This window comes from Solanum lycopersicum, chromosome 5 (genome assembly GCF_036512215.1).
Source record: "Solanum lycopersicum chromosome 5, SLM_r2.1".
NCBI lineage: Eukaryota > Viridiplantae > Streptophyta > Magnoliopsida > Solanales > Solanaceae > Solanum > Solanum lycopersicum.
This window is the reverse complement of record NC_090804.1, coordinates 2,675,464-2,699,072: the sequence shown is the minus strand read 5'-3', so window position 1 is coordinate 2,699,072 and position 23,609 is coordinate 2,675,464. Positions and strand designations below refer to the sequence as shown.

Sequence of the window (23,609 nt, the reverse complement as noted above, 5' to 3'; positions counted from 1 at the left end):
CTAATTCATTTATTAGTCTTCAATAATATCACATAAAAATTAGAATAACTAGTGACAAGTCCTTCCATATATATCATAAAAAAGACCATATCAAAAAACAAAAGATAACTTGCACATTAAAGTATAATTTATTTGTCAAAATATTGACTTGCTTAGTAAAAATATTTACCAAATAATTGAGATACCATCAAGGCTTGATGTTGATGATATACTTCAATTAGTTTACCTTCTAGTTTGATCATTGCTTTTTCAAAATTTGTCATTTTATTTTATTAATGCTACTAAGTAATTAATATTCTTTTTTTCTCTATACAACATATTTTACCTCATTTCCCTAACCAATAACCAACATTTGATTAAATATTGAAATATATATCATGTTGTTTGAGTAGAGAACACTATAATTACTTTAGTGTTATTTAAAGTTATACGTCTTATATACCAAGCAAATACATATGAATAATGGTTTAGATGTTTTCTCAAGTTAGGAATAACATAGGCCCTAATTGCAATTAGCTATTAACTACTTTTATTCTACAAGTTAACTTTTACGACTAGATAGAATCATATAATTTTTTCATCTCTCGATGCTGAATAATTTACGTATTTTCATATTATTCCGTTTATTAAGTTAGTAAATTTCACCTTTTCGAAATTTTCTTGCTCGAGCAATGAGCAATAGAAAAAATTTACGATTTTCATATAAAAAAAAAAGTTTAAAGCTACAAAACCTCCTATAATTTCACCATCAAAACTACGTAGCATTTCTAAATTGTAACTCTTTAATATTAATCAAGTTGTTTCGGTCTTCGAGCTTCGGAAAGTTACTATATGAGGTTGTTGTTCAATTATAATTTTTTTTTTTCGCTTTTTCAAAAAGTTAAACTTCGAAAAACATGTTTAGACATAGAATCTCGAAATTCAACGTCATAACTTTCAAGATTTTAAAATGATACCTTTTCACTCCAAATTACTCTCAAAAAATTGAAAACAACTCCAATTCATTGGTATCGATAATGAAACATAACTTCAATTTGCAAATATGATTTTTCACTCTTCAATAAAAAAACTACATTCAACTTTCACAATGATACGTGATCAATCATCCCGCCTAATAATTTATATTTTTAGCTTCGACATACGAGAGAAGTATTGAAAATATTCGGGTAAATAATCGAAAAGGGTAATTCAACAACGATACCTTCCATCTTCTTGAAATGCTAAATCCCGAGCGGGAGAGTTGAGTGTTGTACACTAAAAATCTCTAAGCACACGCATACATATACATACAATACAATACAAGACTTGAATGTTCATCTCTTCTACAACAATTACCTAACTTTACAAACCAAATCCACAAAATCCCTTTTCCCCAATCCATAGGGTTTTACCAAAAATCCAATTTGAACCATTGAATTTAGCCCCAAAACGATAAAGTTCAATCCTTTTTAGTGAAACAATCGCAAATTACTTTGTGGGGTTATGGATGATGATGTTGTGCAGCGAGTATTGCAAGAAGGTGGTCGCGATTACTACCAACAACAGCCTTCTACTTCATCTTCTTCACCTTCCATTCTTCAATCGCTTCCTCTTCATGTGGTATGATTTCCCTTTTCATATCTTGAATGATCGTGCTAATAAGCTCGGACCCTTGTGTATTTGTTATGGTATTTGAAAGTACGAATATAAAGGTGAAACTTTTTTTTTATATAATTTTGAAATATTGCAGTCATTTGATCATGGATACTACTTGTTGGTAAAATCTATTCAAGAGCTTCGTTCTAAGAAAGATGGTCTTGTAACTGTTGGAATTGGTGGACCAAGTGGGTCGGGTAAAACGAGGTAAGCTTTGTTTATAGTTAGTCCTTTGTTTGCTTGTCATTGAGAATGGTAGTCGCGGAGTGGAGATTTTATCTATTGCTTGGCATAATCATGTGAATTCAATCATTTCTGAAGCTTAGCGGAGAAAGTAGCATCTGTGCTTGGTTGTATTGTTGTGTCAATGGAGAATTATCGTACTGGAGTGGATGATGGGAATGATATGGATTTAATTGACTTTGATCTTCTTGTCAACAATCTTGAGGTATGGTTTTTGTTCCATTTTCCATCTTTGTTTATTGAAGTTGGATTATGTACAAAAGCTATTTGCTTCGAGGCCCAAAAAGAGTCTGACTTTTTCTTTTCTGGTTTAGGATGATATAATTTATTGTAAAGTTCAGTTGTCTGTAGATTTCAGTCCCAACAGCCTAGGAATATATGATCTCCTCAACAAATTGTTCAATTGGCCTTATAATTTCGAACAGCTCACTTCTTAAAAAAAATACTGTAAATATTTTTAGAATAGTTTAATCTCCTTAAATTTGTGTTGTGGTCCTTTATCTGATCGTTTGGGCAGGACTTGATAAGTGGCCATGATACATTTATCCCAGTGTTTGATTTCCAAGGGAGAAGACGCATTGGTACAAAAGCAATAAAAAGCAGCTCATCAGGAGTGGTGAGAATGCTTACTATTTGTTTCCCAGTCCTTTTTATATTTTTATGTTGATGATCATTGTTTCTATAGGTAGTAGTTGATGGTGCTTATGCTTTGCACGCTAAACTACGGTCTTTGCTAGATATACGAGTTGCCGTGGTAAAATCTAATATCTTTTCATGCAACATTCTGTTTAACCATGGAGCAACTACTCTTATATGGCTTAATCAAATAGAGTATACTGTGTTCCTGTCACTAGGTTGGCGGTGTTCACTTCAGTCTTCTTTCTAAAGTTCAGTACGATATAGGAGAATCTTGCCCGCTGGATTCCCTAATCGACAGTATTTTCCCTCTGTTCAGGAAGCATATTGAACCAGACCTTCATCATGCTCAGGTAAATTTGAAGTCTTCCATGCTAATTTGTCTTCTTGCAAAATCTTATTCTTGATTCCCTATGTATTTATGCAGATTAGAATTAACAACAGTTTTGTGTCATCATTTAGAGAGCCAATCTACAAGCTCAAATGCAAAAGTGAGGTATGTAAGGTTCACTTCTAATTTCTAAAGTTGCTCTATGGAATTTAATGTTATGAGCTCTTACTTTCATGAGGGAGATTGTCTAGTCCACACTCCTGAATATGTATGTCATGCTGACACGATCGTTGACATTTTGTGTCACAATGTTGCTGGCCCTATAAAACATTTTCTTGAGCCTAGGGTCTTATAGGAAACAACCCATTACCCCACAAAGGTAGGGATAAGGTCTGTGTATGCCCCGCCCTTCCTAGACCCCACTTGTGGGATCACACTGGGTGTGCTGTTGTTGCAGTGTTGCTGGCCCTGATACAATTGGAAATCTTGTTAAGCATTTATTGATGGTGTTGAATGGTAGTTTACCCCCTTTCCAATGATAATACTTTTCCTGTAGCTGATTTGTGCTTTTTACCTTGGATGTGCACATGGTCTAATGTGTAGATTATACATTTGATCAAGAAAAACTTCAATCATTTTTTTTGTTTGAAAGTATTCAAAGCTATGTGTTCAGTTAATAGGCTTCTTTCTGAATCACTAATGTGATAATCTTCTACATCCTGTTTGCCGTATTGTCATCTGGCTTATGTTCTTCATGTAGCATTCAAAATTAGCGTCTCTATTTAAAAAAAAAAAAAGAAGCTTTTTTGCTACATATGCCCTTTTAGAACTTCAATTGACAACATCAGTTTCAAAAAAAAAAAAAAAAATGTTTCAAAAAACTTCTGTTGACACCAAGTTAGTCACTCATTAAATGTATAACCTATCCAAATTAGGGGATTAATTTGATAATTCAGGAGACAGTGTTTGGTTTGTAATATATACCTCCAGTTTGGGAGACTGCTATCTCCCAAATAAAGGGCATGCTTCTTAGGATCATTCCTTTTTCGACCTGTATTTTTAATATGAAGACGTCTATCCTTGTTTGATGTTGTAATCCAAAAAAGATTCCTGATCGAGTTATTTGAACTTTTCTTAGTTCCTTTGCGCTCTACCTTTAAATACTAGCTGTGTTTTTAATGGAAGAAACATAAATCTGGCACTGATTAAATTCCCCTAGTGCAGCAAATCGAAGGTGAACATGCATCTCATGTATTTCATGGAAAGGAAGCACAAGTCGATAAGTGAGTTCTAGCCTCTAGGTTATTCCTAGCACTATGGCTGAATTATTTCCTCCATAGTGCTTGTACTTTTCTTTGTAGTGATTAGTCACATCTGACTTTCTGGAGCTGTGTTCATAGTTTTATTGAGATGTACCTAAGACCTCCATCTGCCAGTGAAGAAGCACGCATTAATGATTGGATTAAGGTACGACAGTCAGGTATCAGATACTATCTATCTCTGGGCGATCAACGGATAGTTGACAAAAGTTTTATCATTCGTCCCAAAGCCGAATTTGAGGTAAGTGGTTTATTCTGATATTCGAGTAATGATCTATGCCTTAATTTTAAACTAGTTAAGATTAGTTATACAAATCATCTATATGTGTTGTATTCTATCTAAATTCATTTTATTCCAATAATAAACAATTTATCTTTTAAATAAAACATGAGGTTTCTCTAAGTAAGAGGTTCTCTAAATCTCTCACTTATACTTTACGCAAATATATGTGTCCATTCCTTATTTTGGATGAAGAGACTTGTAGAAAACACCAGACCTAGTGTAAGTGTAAAAAGAACAAGCAACAACAGTAACAACAGACCCAGTGAAATTCCACTAGGTGGGGTCTTGGGAGGGTAGAATGTACGCAAACCTTACCACTACTTCGTGGAGGTAGAGAGGCTGTCTCCGAAAGAACCTCAGCTTAATTGCATCTAACCCAAGTAAAAGAAGTAGCCATCTATAAGAAAAGCAGCGTAAAGTCTGCAAGAAAGAAATAAGCCTTAATCAAAATTGTTGGTATTATCCGAGCTTAGTCCACACTGATTTTGAGGAATTTTAGGCCGTTTCAGATATTTTTTTTTGAGAATTATCCTATTTATCCACAGGTATAATACATCAAAGTAGCCCCCCTCCAAAAGTATTACAAACTAGGCCGTTTCAGATTTTCTACTTGATCTTTTGATAGTCGAGAAATCCCTGAGGCCAGTGTGTTTGAAACCCAGAGGATAATGGGCCAGCCTCTTAACCTCTTTACCATTCTTCACTTAAATACTTGACTTTTGTTTGCCGCAAGGTTTGAACTTTGATGGCAGCAAACCCACTTATCACAGACTGATCTATAATACCAAATCCTTGGCGGCAACTCCCCGAGTGATATTAGGTTTACTTCATCACTATTCACCACGGTCAATCATCATAATATCACACACCTGTTTACCGTTGCTTATAAAGTTCTTATTTTGATCAAATTATGAGGGTGTCTGGATTGACGTATTTTAAGTGCTTTTGGCTTTTAAGCTCTTTTTTATATGTTTTGTGGTGTTTGGAAAAGATAAAAAGTGTTTTTACTTTTAGGCCAAAAAGTACAAAAAATAAGCTAAAAGCTAAAAGTTGGGTAGTCCCAACTTATGTCTTTTAGCTTACAAACTATTTTTTAAAAGCCAATCCAAACATCCTCTATCTCAGGTGACCTCTAGTTTAATCCTCTAATTTGTGCCACATGGACCTCTTATTGTGGGATTTCACTCCATATGTTGTTGTTGTTAAATATTTGCAATAGCTCGAGGAGGAACCTTTTCTAACTTGTGGCCCAAGGAAACTGTAGTCAGCAGTTGCAATTAAATGCAACTGAGGACTGATCATATATTAGGCTGCAGCAAAGCTTTTATGAAAAATAAAGGTCTGCAGAACTGAACTGTCGGTTTCATGGATATGTTGTTGAGTGGACTATGGTAAAGGATTTAACTTTAGTTTCTTATTGCATTAAAGTGATCCTAATGAACTTTAATGAACTCAAGATACATCTCTTTCAAAATTAATTGTCTGTCATTACCCTTCTCTATCGGTTGATCTAGGTTCATTTGTTGCCTTAATATTTCATGTCAATGTTTATTTGTGTAATCCTTTCTGTTTATTGCCTAAAGGCATTTGCCATTGTTCTTACTCTTACTATATTGAAATTTTTGTAGGTTGGACGGATGACTCTGGGTGGATTACTGACTTTGGGATACAATGTAGTAGTAAGTTACAAAAGGGCATCAACATCAGTTGTTGAGGGCAACTTCTCACTTTCACTGGAAACCATCGATACTCTTGGCGAGACATATCTAGTTTTGAGGGGAATAAATAGAAAAGTATGTATTGTTTTACCTCATTATCTGAAGTACCTGCTTCTAGGATGGTTAACCCATTGTATTCTTCTTCTTTGTTTTCATACTGTCTTTTTAGATAGTTGGAGCTGAAGCATCAAGGATGGGTGTTAATGGACCTTGGATTACTAAATCATATCTAGAGATGGTTCTGGAGAGGAAAGGTCATCTCTTGGATGCAGTTTTATCGTTTGTTTTGTTTCTCCCACTGGTTTAAGAGTATCCCATTGATTTATCAGTTCAAAATTTAATCATTTGAACTCTTGGTCAGTTATAGTAATATATCTGGCAGAAAATCTGTCTTTTCTACTGAGATAGTTAAACGTGAATCCAGAGTGCTTGTGAATGTATACGAGATTTTTGAGTTTGATCATGGTGGTTAAGCTGTTGGGTTTCCATCTTTTCAAACATCATGTCATAGATAGGACTCCATAATTTGGATTTTGGTGTAGCTTTTATTAGCAATAACAAATCAAACAGCATCTAGCATTTTTTTAGGGATTTTCTTAGGAAATTAATGGTGGATGAGGGCATGCCACCTTCTAATCTTTTGACTGCTGCTTGCTTGTGGTGGCATCAAGGGCTCTTTGATATTGACTTTATACACAGAATTTATTTTAGATACGTACCTTTTGATGTGAATGACATGACTCTTCTTTGGAGGTAGGGGGTGATGACATGTATCCACTACTGTGCCCTTGGCATGCAGGGGTCTATGGAACGCTAGAAAATTTATATATCTCCAAGGTAAATTGTGAAAAAGGAAAATTCATTGCAACAATTGGACAGTATAAGCAAGTCCTAAGAAGCTATCATTCCTGATATCATCACGGGCTAGAATATCATGGATAGGGCTAGTGCGTGTTGCCTAATTATGATTCCTGGGATCCACAAACTTAAACATGTCAAAAGCTTACCTTCATTGCATCTTCTTGATCCCTATTTTATAAAATTTCTTTATTAAAAAAAAAAAGTTTACCTTCATTGGTTATTGACTAACTTTAGGGTGACTGTGCGACTCTTGTACATAATTGGTGATGTGACTTCAACAAGCAGATATTTGTGTTCTGATAATTTATTTTGCATTCGTAGGGGTACCACGTCTGAATACACCACCATTGTCTAATGCACCTAATGCTGTTTTAGCCAGCAACCAAGAGAGGCTGTTCACAGCTCCAAAGCCACTTCGTGTTAATTCAAACTCAGTTAACCGGCTAGAAGATTTATCCCAGCCTTGGACGCGTTCTCCCACGAAGTCCAAAATGGAACCTGTGTTAGCAACATGGCAATTTGTCTCGCCGGATCCAACACTTGCTCATGGCTTTGTTATTGGTATGTTTGTCTTACTGACAGCAAGCAGTGACCTACATATCATCTATTGTCCATTTGTTTCAATGTCGCTCATAAAACAGCAACAGATCCTACTTCTTCCAGGGATGCCATGCAGCTTGCTCCCATGCCTGATTCATATGATTTAGACAGAGGATTACTTCTTTCTGTCCAAGCAATCCAGGTTCATACTATGGGATTAATAATTTTTAACATCTTCATCGAATTCTGAGAACATCTGCTCATTCTTTTCACAAACAGAAATTTAGTTTTATTACTGGTTTCTTTTGCAGGCTTTGCTGGAAAACAAGGGTCTTCCAGTTATAGTAGGAATTGGTATAATGAACAACAAAGTTCTCTCTCCTCTCCCTCTCCCCAAAATATACTGAAACTCATCCTAACTGAAGTTACCGTGATTTTTAATTATTCAGAACTGTTGCACTAACAAATTTTTCTTCAAGGATAAGGATTTTATGTTGTTCAAAAAATACCTGTTAGCTATACTCAAAGAAGGAAAAAAGTGTAATTACCCCTATACAGATTTTGGAACTTCATGTTACCCCCTGTCTCATACCTAAACTGCAACTGCACATTCTATTTCCATAAATCATCATCGAACTATCTAAATGTTAACAATATAAAATTATCGAAATGGACAAAAATATAGCTATTCTGTATCCTCAAATAGAAGAGAATTGCTTTTGGAGGGTATTAGGGCTTTTATCTTAGTTTCTGCATATAAATTTTATTCGATGTATACATATAAGAGGGTGAGGCAACTGATAGTTTTCAATGCAAAAGGTGTCTCTTAACTTATTTCCATACCACAGGGAGCCAATATGCTGATTTTAGAAACCCAAAAGGAATAACATGCTTCTTTTCCCTTATTAAAAAATATCAATGTTTTAGTTTGATCATGAAAAATATAGTTCTTTTAACATTGAAATTTGACTATGATGGTAATTTGATTTCTACTATTGGTCCTAGTAAATATAGTTCTTGCTATACTGCTACTGGATCCTTTGGTTAGGAATAAATGTTGAGAAGTGTTATCTTCTGTCAAATTGTCATTCGGTATCTTAAATAAAAAAATCAAAATGTTTTAAATTGAATAGCATCTTATTTCCCTTTCCCCCCCAATTTTGTTGACATTATAGGAGGTCCGAGTGGATCTGGGAAAACAAGTTTGGCTCGTAAGATGGCAAATATTGTTGGTTGTGAAGTTGTTTCCCTTGAAAGCTATTACAAGTCTGAACATGTAAAGGACTTGAAGTATGATGATTTTAGCTCGCTTGATCTCGGTTTGCTTTCAAAGGTACATCATCCTTCCTTCATTTCTGCTCTGTAATCTTTTCTTGAAATTGCAGCTCCGTTTGTTACTTTGAATGAAGATGGAAGGTGAATAAGGTTACCAACAGAGTCCTTTTTTCTTTTCTTTTTTCCCCTACCAAAGTTCCTTCAAATAGATCAATAAATTGCGTTATTAAGAAATTCAAGTCTGAGGGTTTTTCTTTGGGAAATGTCATGTGGATGAATGAGGAAGAGAAGCAATGACTACAAAGATCCTTTGAGGAGGAAGAGGTCTGGGAATCATATATAGCTCTTATTCCAAAGAGAAATGGACAGAGAGTTGAGAGATTTCTGGCCTATTAGCCTGGTTGGTTCTGTTTATGAGATAATATATAAGCTGCTGTCTGAAAGACTCAAAACAGTAATCTTCAAATTGGTGGATAAGCAACATATGGCTCAACCTCGACCGGATTAGTGGATGAGCAACATATGGCTCAACCTCTTTTCCATATGTCACTGAATAGAATGGATGGCCATTTAAATCTTCTATATCCTTTTAATGGGGATTTGTTAGGGTATTTGCATTCATTAGTTGTCTTGGTACAAACCTTTTTCTCCAGTGTATGAGAGCTTTAATTTTTGGTACAGAGAAGCTCTTCAAAATCAAGACTCTCATTTAGTTGTCTTGTGATAGATTCAATACCTAAGGCCAAATTTTAGTTTCTCATCTGGCATTGTAGTCCATGTATGGAAGAGCGGTATGCTACTCTCTTCTGCATTGAGATTGTCCTGTCTTTTCAGGAGCTTGTAATTTGTTGTTCACTTTATAGTACCCATTGCACATTCTACTTACATTGAAAAAATAATGTACTAATTATTTAAAAAAGAAATGATAAGTGCAGATATTACACTTGATCTCAGTTTAAAGGCTGAGAACTTATTACTTTCTAAAACGACAATGAGTGAAATTTTTTGGAAGTCTTTACTTTTGGGATAATAATTTTGGATTGCTTGTATTTGGCATGACTTGTGGTAGTCCTGTATGCTTTTCCTTCCTTGGCCATGCTTCTCAGTTCCTGACTTGTTTTTGTCATTTGCAGAATATCAGTGACATCAGAAATTGCCGAAGAACGAAAGTACCTGTCTTTGACCTTGAAACAGGCGCTCGTAGTGGCTTCAAGGAGCTTGAAGTTTCTGAAGAATGTGGAGTGGTATGAACCCCCCCCCCCCCCCCCCCCCCAAAACCAAAAAAAATAAAGTAGAGAAAGAAATAAGAAGAACAAGACACGAAAAAAGAATGAGTGGCGGAAGTATGCATGAATTTTTTCTTACTTTTACTAAGTCTTTGTACGATCTAAATAAGAAAATAGAGGATATAGGTCGAATCAGGCATGTAAAATTGTTTCCTTCTCAAAGTTGCGAAGTTTACTGTGGGTTTAGTTGTTGGCTTTTGCTGTTTAACCTTAGTAATTAGGTAAGCTGGGTTTTTCTTCTTGTTTTTGTGTTGGAACCAATTTTTGGAGGTCTCCAGAATGTCCTTAATGTTGATGAATACAACATTACCTTTCTGCAAAAAAAAAGAGAAGTATTTAGGCAAGCTGAGTAAGATCTGCTTAATTTTGCTAGGTCATCTTTGAAGGTGTTTATGCTTTGCACCCCGACATCAGAAAATCACTGGATTTGTGGATTGCTGTTGTAAGTATGGTGATGTTATACATGATATATTGAATTTACTCCACTTTTTTTGTGAAAGCATGCAGCTAAGAAATTTATCACCAATGATTTTATTGCCCCGTTTTGGAACAGGTTGGAGGTGTGCATTCGCATCTTCTTTCTCGAGTTCAAAGAGACAAGAGTAGAGTTGGCTGCTTTATGTCCCAAAATGAAATTATGACAACAGTGTTTCCAATGTTCCAGCAGTACATTGAGCCACATCTTGTTCATGCACATGTTAGTCTATTCTGGAAACACGTTTACTTTTGACATTTTTTACATAGTATTCACTAGATAGTTTAAATTTGGACATAATTGTGCTTTGGAATTTAATCATCATCTAAATCAAGAAGAATTTGCTACTAGAAATTTGAGTAATTCTTCTTTTGGCATCAACTCTTAATAATGTTAATTTTGCATGGCTACAATGTGGAAGTTTATGTAATTACTTCATTTTTTTGGTGCATTATGTATAACGTTATACTTTGTAATAAGTAACAGTGCATGAGATAAGTCTCATACAATATCATGTAATTGAAGTGGCTTTTGACATAAAGTGGCAATAGAAATCCGATTATCTGTTATTGAGTAAAATGCTAGCAATATTCATGGTGGCTTGCCTTTATTGTTCTGCAGCTAAAAATCAGGAATGATTTTGATCCTGTGCTCTCCCCTGAGAGTTCATTGTTTGTGCTGAAAAGCAATAAACAGGTCTGTTGCTTCATTTCTGCTACTAAGAAGGACCTAGAATAATTTCATTATGTTACTTTAACTAGCAAACTGTTTACAGGTGGCATATCAAGACATTTTGAGAATTCTTGATCCTACCAAGATATGTAGTTCCGTCCAGAATTTTATTGATATATACTTGAGGCTTCCTGGAATACCTGCCAATGGCCAGTTAACAGAGAGTGATTCCATTAGAGTCAGAATATGTGAAGGAAGGTTCGCATTGCTAATACGTGAGGTGTGTGGTTTGAAATGCATACGAATGTATTTATCAATGGACATGCTGTACAGTTCCTTTTTCTGAAATTATGTGCAAATGCTTGACCATACTGGCTTATGTTTTCTACTGCTACATATGAAGCCTATAAGAGAAGGAAATTATATTATTCAGCCGAAAGTGGACTTCGATATCAGCATTAGTACTGTTGCAGGACTCCTTAATCTTGGGTATGTGGAATATTTGACAATGGAAGCTAGTTTTTATTGGGCCATTTTTTGCTCATGCATCCCTTCATTTCCACTTTTGTTGTATCAATAGTTCAGGGCATTTAATCTATCTTTTTCTCACCAATAGTTAATCCTAACTTTATTCTACCATTTTTTCCTCTTATGGTAATGAGTAAATAAAATACTTGTTCTCAGAAATAGGGGGCAATCTGATTGCAACCTACTTACTGGATAAGCCATCAAAATTGCATGGAGTAAGCAAGAAAAAAGAACAAGATACAGTTTGTTTAAAGGATAACAAACCAGGCTCACTTTTCTCAAAATGACCCTAGGAAATATTGAATGTCTCTGCAACCCGCTGCTTCTACCCTTTTTCTTCCATTTAACACTTCTTTTTTCCAGATAAAGATAAACATATTTCACAAAAACTTGAACTGTTGAGATGGGATCTTACAACTCACGGTGGGTATCTTCAAAAAAATAAAAACATTATGGTTGCCCTATGAAATCAACTAAAGGTATTTAGATCATTGAAGCCTTCCACTTGAGCCACCAATTTTCAAACTTGAAGTAGGATGTCTACTATTTCCCAGTTTCCACATTCTAGCATCTAGCATAATAGGGGGCTATGATCAGATATGTATGATATTCTTAAAAGTTCCTTCTGATTTCATTGAACAGAGAAACATATCCAATCTAGCTGCCTTTTGTGATGATTAACCCCCCCCCCCTCCCCCCTCCTTTCCACTTAACACTTCTTAGTCCATATTATCTCAATTCTTTCTCATAAGTATTACTTCCTCTATCCCAATTTGTATGATCACTCTCCCAGTCAGTTTATTTTTAATCAAATTCTTATGCTTCACAGCTTCTGATTTCAGGTATCAAGCAGTCGCGTATATTGAAGCTTCAGCTTATATCTACCAAGATGGAAAGGTACTATCAGTTTTATGGATTTTTTTTATCATACTGAAATACACTTAAGACTTGTCTATTGTCTTCTGTGAGAAATAAGAGAAAAGGAAGATGTATTCACGACTTAAATGATCATGGAATATATGATATATGTAGGTGTGAGATACAATTTATATCTTAAACTGATGAAGACCAGCTTAGTAATAACTCTTGGGCTAACTCAAACATTTTGTCATGACTGGGTTTAGATCATGGAATACTTCAGAACTTCTTGAATCAGTTTCAGCTTTAGATCTTTGTGGAGTTTGTTTTACATAACTGGGTTTTCGAAGCTCCATATGTATTTAAATGTGTATCCAATAAATAGATGGATAATCAGTGACTGCTTTTTAGTCTGTAGCATATAGTAGACGGTCATGATCCCTATGTGACTTCTGATATGAGTTTTTTTAGTTGCTATTAGGTCTTCAGTAGTCTTCCTAGGTGTTTCACAGTAATTTTGTTGAACCTCATTTATCTTTTATCTGATGTGCTTCAGGACTGATTCCTGATAATTTATGTTTCCCTGCTAATATGCTGCACTCTATTTCCTTCACAATTAGTTTCAATGTTAAACCCTTTAATATATTCTGTCTCTTGTTTCTTTGTGTTATGTATAGTTGATATTACCTATTAAGGCACACTTTTTCGTATGCGACTTTGTGTCTGGGAAGTAAAGGGTTCTTCTTTTCAGATTCTTATAGAGGTTGATCATCTACAAGATGTTCCTAGTCCTTACATACAGATTAAAGGGATCAATAAAGAGGTTGTGGCAGCCGCTGGCTCAACACTCAAACTAGATGGTTCATATACCACAAAGGTTTTGACTTCCGGCATTTTTTTTCTTTCTGATTTGACATTGCTATTACTATCGGACGAATGTTCTGTCTCACATCAGAAACAGTCCAAACTGATAGCTTAATTTACTAAATTTCTTCACAGAGTTATCTTCAACTAGTTCTAGAAAGGTTGCCTGCACTAAGGGGAAGTTCAAGTGGTATCCATTCTCAGCAGGCAGCAAGGCTGCAAGAACTTGTGGAATATATACAATCTCAGGTAATCTTATTTGGCGGGCGGGCATACCTCAATTTTTTAGCTTCTCTTAATTGATGTATTGATATTAGATAAATGTAGCCGGAAGCTTTAGAAGCACTGAAGCTTGGTTTTGCTTATACGCATGATAATCAATGCCCTTTCCTGTTATGGTGTAGTAACTTGGAAGTGGCTGAGGCCAATATTTACTTCGATCATTTGTTTCTGAGTTTCTCATTGTTCATGATTTGCTGAGACACATTTTGTGTTTAACTATGCCATTAGTGTTACTTTTCACTCTTACAAATCAAAATGGGAATTGGCTCAAGTTAGCATTTGATACAAATATAGGATTTCATCAACAATTTACAAGATTTGACTTAACCTTTAATCTGAAAACTTGGTTAGGCTGTTGGATTAATGATGGTAGGGCTACTGATTGACTTGGACGATGGTCTGGACATGGTTGTTGCCTTGTTGGAAATGGTTTTTCTTAATTAAAGAAGAATGGTTGTTGAAATTGGTTTGCACTAGAAATTCTGCTGATAGTTCAGTCTTCCTCCAAGCTTGAAAATCTTCTAGGCTATCCATGAGGTTTCATTTCTTGTTTTGTTTTGTTTTATTATTTCTCTTTTTTCTTCAACCTATATAAAGATCCTTCTTGGTGAATTTTTCCTTTTTCTTTTAATATGAAAATTAATATCTCTGGTCCTTTGATTATGGTTTTCTTATGCTTTAATCCTCGAGCATTGTTTGTTTCATTTTTGTCCCTCCAACTAAAACAATTTGTTCATTTTTTATGCTTTAAACCTTGAGCATTGTTTGTTTCATCTCTGTTCTTCCAACTAAAACAAATTGTCCAGATTTGTCCTTTTGCTCAATTTTTGGGTTAAAACCCCAACTCAGTCTTTTACTTAAAACTATAAACTTCCCAAACCCTCATTTGGTTTGGTTTGGTTTGTGATTGACTGATGCTTTTTCACTATTTTGAGGTATGATGGGGTTTTATGCAATGCTATTGTTTGGCTCTTATACTCCCTCTTTACCAAATATGATGGCGCACACTTTTGGTAATCAACAGTAAATATGAGTTTCTTTAACATTTTAAATATTGAAATTGGGTACATACTTTTTATTACCTTTAATGCCTGCGTATTGACCCTCGTTCTTCAAAAAAATAAGGTGCATTGACCCAATTAATAGCAAAATAAGGTCTTCCAAGTTAATTTAATTTATTTTAGAAATTGATGTCCCAATTGATAGCAAAATAAGGTGTATTGACCATCAGTGCTTCGAATATCATCACCTTTTAGTAAAGAGAGAGTACACATTAGGGTACATTATGCACTAAGAAAACTTGAGAATTGCCCTTAGATGTAGGTATCATTTATGCGGCCACATGTCTTGTTTTCCGATCTACCTTGGAGAGAAAAACTCACAAGTGGGTTAAACTTTGCCAAATGTCTAGTACCTAGCAAGGTCCTTTGGTGGGTGTTGGAGAAAAAAAGTTCATAAATATAAAATTCCGTAAAGGACATGAAGGAATCATCATTAGCTTGAAAATGGTAGTAGGATATACAAAAGCGGTTCCCATAACCACCGTGGGTTTACACCACAGATCAGCATTGCACCAGTGCTTCTTAACCTTGGATGGATGAGCTAACTAACATAATACAACATCAGACTAACGGGATTGCAATGCCCAAATAAACATTCAGACAGCTAGGTTTATTGTTCCAAGAGAATGGAATAACAAATGAAGATGTACGCATACAATCAAAATAGGATGGTTAAAATGGAGAAATGCTACCCAGGTATATGGTGAGTATTGGAAGGCTAAAGTCCAATACATCCACAAGATGAGTGTTGCATCATAGAAAAATGTCTACCAACAACATTATGTGGTAAGTATAGGAAGGCTAAAGTTCAATACATCAACAAGATGAGTGTTGCAGAGTGTGGATGCTATATGCGGTCATACAAGATTAGAAATGATTATAATTGCTAGAAAGATCGAGCAGTACATATCGAGGATAACATGAAATGTCGCTTGAGATAATATGGTCGTGTTTTGCGTCGACCACCAAATGCACCGATATGTAGATGTAAAATCACGGTGAGTGAAGGTATTGAATGGGACAAGGTAGGCCTGAAATCATTTGAAAGGAAGTTGTCTTGCAGGACCTGCAAATTGCAATTTCTTGGGATCTGTACAAATTTAGTAAAAGATAAGGCACAAGGAAGAATAGGATCTATGTAGGAAATCTCTACTTTATGTCATGCTTTGCTAGGAGTTGTTTCCCATTCCAGAGATTTATATGCCTGTAGAGAATATAAAGAAATTTTCATTTCTTTTTTAATTTTTAATAAATATTTGCCGAAGGAATCACAAGTGTTAACAACAAAAGCCGTATGGATGACAGCCTGACAATTTCAGTAAAGAGGCTCTTTCTCGTGCTTCCCATTAATTCATGAATCATGTATGCCTTCATGTGATACACCACCTATTTCCCTCATGTACTAGTTTGACATTATGGTACGCTTCTACAGTGTAATAGTATGTACGTTGAGCTCACTCACATACCACTTCGACGTTGTGGTATGTTTCTACACTGTTATAACACATCTAGGTTGAGCTTACTGTTGGAAATCAACTTTAATGATTAGTCAGTCACTTATTGATCAGTGCTTTGTGTATTGCAAACAGGGAAGCAGTTCATCTTCAGAGTCCTCTCCCAGTCGAGAGATTTCACCATTGGATGGTGTAATAGAAGACATGCAGTCGAGAATTAAAAGGCTTGAACGATGGCAAATGATTAATACGGTACACTATTTTCCTCGTCTTCTTGACTGCCCCCCTCCCTCCCTCTCTGTAAGTTCTGACTTAAATTCTACTATGTAATCACAGGTTCTATGGACGTTTTTTATGTCTGCATTTGTTGGTTATTCACTCTACCAGAGGAAGAGGCAATAGTAAACGTTATAGAGTTGATACAGCAAAGCTAATGCCTGACACCATCAGTGACTGGTTCATTTGAACATTAACTTAACCAAAGAACAATTTCATAGTTTTTTGTGATCGTCACATTTTTATTAGGTGACTGATCTCCTTCTAATCGACTTCTGATTTATCGCCCTTTAAATGTATAATTTGTGTCTGTATCTTTGTAAATACCAACTAATCTGTAACTGCTCAACAAATCTGAGTCATACATAGCATAAGAAACAATCTTGCAAAAGTTTTCTAATCAAAAATGAAATATTTTTGTGTCCTTGCCCCTTGTATGTGTTTTAATGTACGATTCCAGCTAACTCACATTCATTTTACTTCCTTTATTTATATGGTAAGAATCACTCTTATGAGTTGTTTGGAAAGAGAAATAGGAGAGCGCTTGAGAAATAATATTAACTCCTTGCTATACGACATGTTTAAGATTAAAAATTTTAAAATGTCATGTCGAATGAAACAGAATAAGAAATACTCACATACCCAACAGAATCCCATGAGTGCAACCTGGAGGGGTAAATCAACCTTACCACTACCTCGTGAAGGTAGAGAAATTATTTTCGAAAAAAAAAGGTTAAACTTCTGGATACATTACAATAGCTTTGGTGTCAGTGGACCCCAGTCTTAGAGAAGTTTGATTTTCACCATAAACTACAATAACTATTCCTTTCAAGTAAGGATGAGGTTGTTTAAACAAATTATTTGTATTGATATGAATAATGCTTTCTTAGCTAATGTTTTTGGTTTTACAATTCAAAAGTATTATAGTAAATCTAAAAGGTGATTGATAGAACCAAATAGAATTACAAAAGCTTAAACAACAGAAGAAAAAAAATATCAAACATGTTCTGGTATTTGATACTTAACAGTTGAAGAAAGTGAAGCTACAGCTTCTTCAACTGTTAAGAAAAGAACATCTGGTCTCATCAAATCTTTGGTTTCATCAGCCCTTTGTAGTTTTTCCATTACTTCACCTATTGGATTCACCAACACAAACTGCAATAGAATACAAAAAGGGGAGTGTTAAAGAGTAGTTTGATTTCATCTGAAAAGTAAAACAGATAAAAACATCTAAAAAAAATAAGTTAATCCAAACGAGCACTTAGTGATACTTGCCTCAAGTCCTTTCTTTTCCAATGCCATACTTAAATCCTTGAACAATGAGATTCCACTTGTATCAATAGAACTCACAGCTGACAACAAATAAGTTTTTCTTATCAGAAAGAAGACAGTGGAGCTGGAAGGAACTGTTTCCTCATGGAAGGAAGGAATAACTTACGAGACAAATCGAGGACTACAACTCTAAGCCCCGGTTGTTTCTTGGCTCCTTCCTCCTCGTAGTCTTGTATCCATCTCGAAATCCTTTTGATGGCAAATACATAAGTACGGAAGGAAGAAAAATGTAATGTAATGCGATGCAGGGCAGGGGAGTTGTAGTACTAACCTTTCTTTAAGATAAGTAACATTAGCAAAGTTGATTGGAGCTTCAATACTTAAAATGAGAAAACCAGCAACACTCAAAGCTTCTTCATAGTGATCAACATTTCTATAAATACCAGTACCAGGTATGTTCCCTAACATAACTGTTTTTGGCCTTGTAATTTGCATTAACACCTTTAACATTGATATGCCAATCTGAAAAGAGAGAAAAAAAACAGAACATAATAAGACTAACAACACTCGTAAAAAAACTTAAAGTAATGAACGAAAGAAGGGAAGGAAGAAACTTTACTGCAATAGCAAGACCATCTTGAACAGAAACGAATATGACACCGAAGAAAGCACATAACAAGACTAGGAAATCAAATTTATCGATTTTCCAGATTTGAAAAGCAGCAGGAATGTCGATAAGTCCAATAACAGCAGTAACGATGATGGCCCCGAGTACAACATTAGGAGTGTATTGGAATAGAGGCATGAGGAAAAGTAGTGTAACCATCACTGTCACTGCCATTACTATGTTAGACACTGCTGTTTTACTTCCTGCATTGTGATTCACAGCTGACCGCGAGAATGAACCTGATCAATCACAAGTAATACATACACTCAATATATCGATGATAAAGGTCGAGCATGATCATGTACATATACGTACCGGTTGTGACATAACAAGAAGTAGAAGAACCAACAATGTTCATAAGCCCTATAGCAATCATCTCTTTGTTTCCATCCACTTGATAGTTCTTTAAAGCAGCAAAAGTCCTCCCCACAGCAATTCCTTCCTACATAATTTTTTTTACAAACACATCAAGTTTCGCCATCATATACTCTTTGTTCCGTTTTATGTTACATCATTTGACTTGACACAGTATTTTAAGAAAAAAAGAACGACTTCTACAACTTCTGGTCTAAAACAATCGTTAGATATTTGTATGTGACAACATCCTATTGTGTGACATTCTTCTCGAGACGGACTAAAAATGAAAGAGCCGCGTCGCTTGATCAACTTACAGTAAGTGAAAGGATGCCAGTGACAATTCCAGTTTTGATTACAAGTCCCAAGTAGCTTCCACTAAAATGTAACATGTTCCATGATGGAGGATTCAATCCTTCTTGTAATTTTCCAATCTATTAATAAATAAAGATATTGATTAAGCAAATATATATATATATAATAGTAAATAAAAAAAATTAATTATTTGGTTTTTAGAAACTTACAATGCTAATGCCATGATTTTGACCTTTGATTGCAATGACAATAAGGGTAGATATAATGACAGATAAAAGAGGGGCACCTGCTGACACCCAAAATAACTTTGGCTTTCTCATACCCTGTTTTCAAAAGCGTTACATTTTTAAAAATCGCACTTCATATGATATGTTTAAGATTACAAGATTAAAACGACGGTACTTACGATGTGTCTGGTCAATAAGAGGAACACCAAGAAGCAAAATCCCATTAATATAGTTTGCCATGACCACTGCACATACAATATTACATCAGTCAAGTCCTTTCAAACTACTTTCTTTTTTCTGTCTGTCCTAAAAAAACATCTCTCGTTTAAATAATTTATATGATAAGTTCAAGATTTTAAATGATTTTCATTATTTCTTTAAGTTTCGTGCTAAGCCAGAGAAGTAGTAATAAATATGTAATATGTAAGTGAAGTGAAGCACTTACTATATTTTCCTTTAAAGTCTTTTTGGTCTAAAAGAGTCAACTACTTTGACTTCAAACACAGTCAACTCAAATTACTAGAAGGGCTTATGATTAAAAAAAGAATAAATTGTTTTTCAATTTTTTGGGGAATAAACTTTTAAATACTATAGTCTAATTATAACATGATTAATAGTTGATCTAAAAGCATTTATAATTTTCTTTTTTCTTGTCAAAGTACGTAACCATCTCATTTTAAATCTGACTACTTTTTCCGTCTCAATTTAATCATCTTTATCTCTTTCTATATTATTTAACAGGTTTTTCAAATTCAACATTCTACGTGTCAGATTGAAGATCATAAGATTAAAAAAAACACGTCTTTAATTCAAGACCACAAATTCTAAAAAGAAATCTTTATTTCTTAAATTCCGTATCAAATTTCATTTGAGAATCTTGATTTCACATGAGTGCATTAAAATCCAAGTCATCATGTGAGTATTCTCATAAACCAAATGAAGAAAAGACACACACAAATCCAATTCTCTTAAAATTTGTGCCAAAAAGCTGAAAGACTAAAAACAAAATTTAGTTTTTATATTTAATCACAAGAAAGACAAACTACTATAATTAATGACTTAACAGTTACATTGACTATTAAACTATAGATTAAAAAGAGGGTTAAAAGATAAGAGTAGTAAATCAACCTCATTAATTGTGTGGAAAACAGAACTTAAAACAGGGATTATTGCCATTTGTTTGGTAAAATTAATGATTCCAAGAAGACCCTTGAGTTGTTGTAATGACACTATAATAGCAGCTCCAGCCATAAATCCAATCAATGTTGCTTTTGATAGAAAATCAATAATAAACCCAAGCCTACAAAATTCATAAAATAAAAAAAAATCAAAGTTCCAACTAAAGAAAGTTGTTAAATGGTGAGAAAATTTAAAAAATCATAATATCTTTTTTATTCTAAATTAAATTATTTTTTTTATTTTTAGTAAAAGAATTAAAAATAAATAGAATAAAAATATTTTTAGAAAGTCAAATTATACTAAAAAATTCTCATTCTGGTCAAATTTTCTAAACAAAAAGATTTTTCCTGAGCACTTATCTGTCTCAATTCATCTGACACATTTCGAATTTCGAGATTTTAAAAAAACTGAAGATTCAATAAGCAAATTCTCCGTCAAACTTAAAACGTTTGACCCAAAAAAAGAAATATGTCACGTAAATTGAGACAGAACCACGATAGAGTATATGATTTCTTACCTTAAGAAACCTAAAGAAGCTTGAAATAATCCAGCAAAAAAAGTAGATGTAAAAGCAAGTTGAAGGAACAAGAGTGGATCTTTAGTTGGAGACACAACTTCACTCAACATAGATCCTAATACAAGTGATGCAATTGAAACTGGTCCAACAGCTAAATCCCTTGAACTTCCAAGCACAGCATAAACAAGAGGAGGCACAAAACTCGAATCTACAACACCAGTAAAATAAAATCTCATAAGTGAAGTCTAAACCAACTACGTGGTCCATGATCAACGTCCTCAGACCATACACTCAGCTCGAGTATAACATATCAAAAAAAAAAAAAGAAAAAAAATACTCACAAAGACCAATAATTGGAGGTAAATTAGCCAATTTAGCATAGCTAATCCCCTGCATCTCCACAACAAAAACAAAAAACAGGATGTTAACAATATGTATCAATTTCAAAACAAGAAAAAAAATCACAATAAAAATGAAATGTACCTGAGGAATTGCAAGACTAGCAATGGTGAGTCCAGATATGATATCAGATTTAAACATGTGAAATCTATAATTAGGACACCATTCAAGTATAGGAAAAAAATACTGAGCACCAAGAATCAGTTTTTTTTTAATGGTTTGTCCTTTAAATTGTCTTAAAGGATCATCAGGAAAAAAAGTCTCTTTAAGCCTATTTTTAAGTTTCAACAAAGTACTTCTATGGGGTGGTGACACAACTTTATGCACCTCAAAACTACTTCTTGTTATATCTATAACTCTATTTTCTTCCATTTTTTTTTTACTAACAACACAAACTAATACTAGATATATAGTTGTGAAAATTGAATGAAATGTGGAAAATGGAGAAAAATGAAAATTTTCATTAAATGAAATGGTACACTTATCTAAGAAGGTTATGAAATTTATATAAAAAGAGTCAGTGTGAGAATACTAAGGTCGGTATGGCGGCAAAACTACTCTCATTCATTTCTTCGCTTTTTTATCTCTCTGTCTTAATTTATTCGATATAATTAAAATACGATGCAAAATTTTAAAAATAATCAATTTAATATGGTATAAAATAAACCATAGGTAACGAAAGTATGTTATTTGGGAGTTAAATGGATAGTTGAATTAAATATAGTCAATATTATTTTTATTTGTTATGTAATTTTTTTTTCTAGAGTTAATTTTATTAACTTTTTAAAGCTAAATTAAGTTATTTTCTATTATTCTTCTTTGACTTGTTTGAATTGTAGATTTTACTGATCTTAAAGTGGTAGTAAAATCTTTGACTAAATTGGATCATAAATTTATTTTAGGTAAAAAAAAAAAACATAAATCCAAATATCATCAAATATATGCAAATAATATGAAAGGAAAATTTATATAAATATATTATAACAAAAAAATATTTATCATTTATAGTAATAATATATATTTTGTATTTGATCATTTTTAATTCATTTATAATACAAGTTTAATACATGTTACAAAGAATAATTTATTATTCACATATAATACAAATTTTAATGATGAATAATATATTTGTCACACATTTTAATACACTTATAATACAATGTGACAATTTTTTATCAAACAAACATGATATATTTCAAAAATAATTATAATTCATATATTCACTTTTAATACATATTACAGATTTAATAAAGCATTGCTATAAATAGTCATAAACAAAAAGTATCGCTAAAATCAGTAATTATTTTTTAAAATGTATTGATTTATGTAATTTTTCCTAATACAAATATGATTCATATTTTTAGCTAATTAAAATAAATTAATATAATTTAATAAATTGGATGAATACTTGAATATATTTTTTTATCCATTTTATGGCATTTGTTGATCTAAGTTCAAATAAATATAGAGACAAATACATCAAATAATCTGTTTCACTTATGTTGAAATTTTGATTCAATAAATTAATCAAAACTATAGCAAATTATTTATAACAACCACCTTGATGACAAAAATAAAATACAAATATCCTAATTATTCCTAACCAACTTTTTGGAGTTTAAAGTTGTTTCACATTATTACAAGCCATAAGTCAAAGATGATTAAAGCTAATTATAGGCTCAATAAGATACTAATTATTTTAACTTTTTGATCAGTCACGAGTTAGGAAACAAAGAGACATCATTTTGAATATAAAATATAACTTATACACCAAATTTGCACATTCTCTATACTTTAATTTGTTGTTTAATAATTAGTACTAATCACTTTATCTTAAACATAACAAGAAAAGCAAAGTTAGGTGTCCAAATTTGGAAGTAGATTAAAATGTCAAAATATATGTGATTAAGATATAGAGGTATGTATTTAAATACATATTTAAATATTAAAGATCGCATTAAAAATTAAAATTTGAATATTGTATAATTAAGATTTATTTATTTAACATCTACATATATAAAATTTATCTTTATTTAAAACATAAAATAATGAAAAAGTTCAAATAAAATATTAAATTGACAT

The 23,609-nt window shown here is 33.4% G+C and overlaps 2 protein-coding genes across 5 annotated transcripts; one reads left to right on the top strand and one right to left on the bottom strand.

Moving 5' to 3' along the window:
• The first annotated feature begins 1,165 nt into the window (after positions 1 to 1,165).
• Positions 1,166 to 17,021, top strand: LOC101250501 (uncharacterized). 4 transcript variants are annotated; one of them, XM_010322400.4, is made up of 26 exons: positions 1,166 to 1,599; positions 1,730 to 1,842; positions 1,957 to 2,083; positions 2,396 to 2,494; positions 2,564 to 2,632; positions 2,733 to 2,867; positions 2,942 to 3,010; positions 4,070 to 4,128; positions 4,246 to 4,405; positions 6,076 to 6,240; positions 6,335 to 6,419; positions 7,348 to 7,587; positions 7,674 to 7,768; positions 7,878 to 7,920; positions 8,742 to 8,899; positions 9,975 to 10,085; positions 10,501 to 10,569; positions 10,681 to 10,824; positions 11,224 to 11,298; positions 11,378 to 11,554; positions 11,678 to 11,763; positions 12,645 to 12,699; positions 13,412 to 13,537; positions 13,660 to 13,773; positions 16,457 to 16,573; positions 16,658 to 17,021. In XM_010322400.4, the coding sequence occupies exons 1-26, from the start codon at positions 1,483 to 1,485 to the stop codon at positions 16,721 to 16,723; spliced, it is 2,874 nt and encodes a 957-aa protein (XP_010320702.1). In that variant the 5' UTR covers positions 1,166 to 1,482; the 3' UTR covers positions 16,724 to 17,021. The 4 variants fall into 4 exon arrangements, 2 of the variants coding, with proteins under 2 accessions (XP_010320702.1, XP_010320703.1); XR_003246777.2 differs by having other exon boundaries at positions 1,211 to 1,599; positions 12,632 to 12,699; XM_010322401.4 differs by having other exon boundaries at positions 1,215 to 1,599; positions 1,962 to 2,083.
• Positions 17,022 to 17,441: 420 nt separating this feature from the next.
• LOC101250213 (probable sulfate transporter 3.3) lies at positions 17,442 to 22,197 on the bottom strand. Its single transcript, XM_004238781.5, has 13 exons — positions 21,612 to 22,197; positions 21,470 to 21,518; positions 21,129 to 21,336; positions 20,561 to 20,732; positions 19,612 to 19,677; positions 19,415 to 19,528; positions 19,208 to 19,324; positions 18,852 to 18,978; positions 18,489 to 18,775; positions 18,201 to 18,391; positions 18,036 to 18,118; positions 17,873 to 17,949; positions 17,442 to 17,752 (listed from the first exon to the last, which is right to left on the bottom strand). Exons 1-13 carry the CDS (start codon positions 21,897 to 21,899, stop codon positions 17,594 to 17,596), a joined length of 1,938 nt encoding a protein of 645 aa, XP_004238829.1. The 5' UTR covers positions 21,900 to 22,197; the 3' UTR covers positions 17,442 to 17,593.
• Positions 22,198 to 23,609: the final 1,412 nt, after the last annotated feature.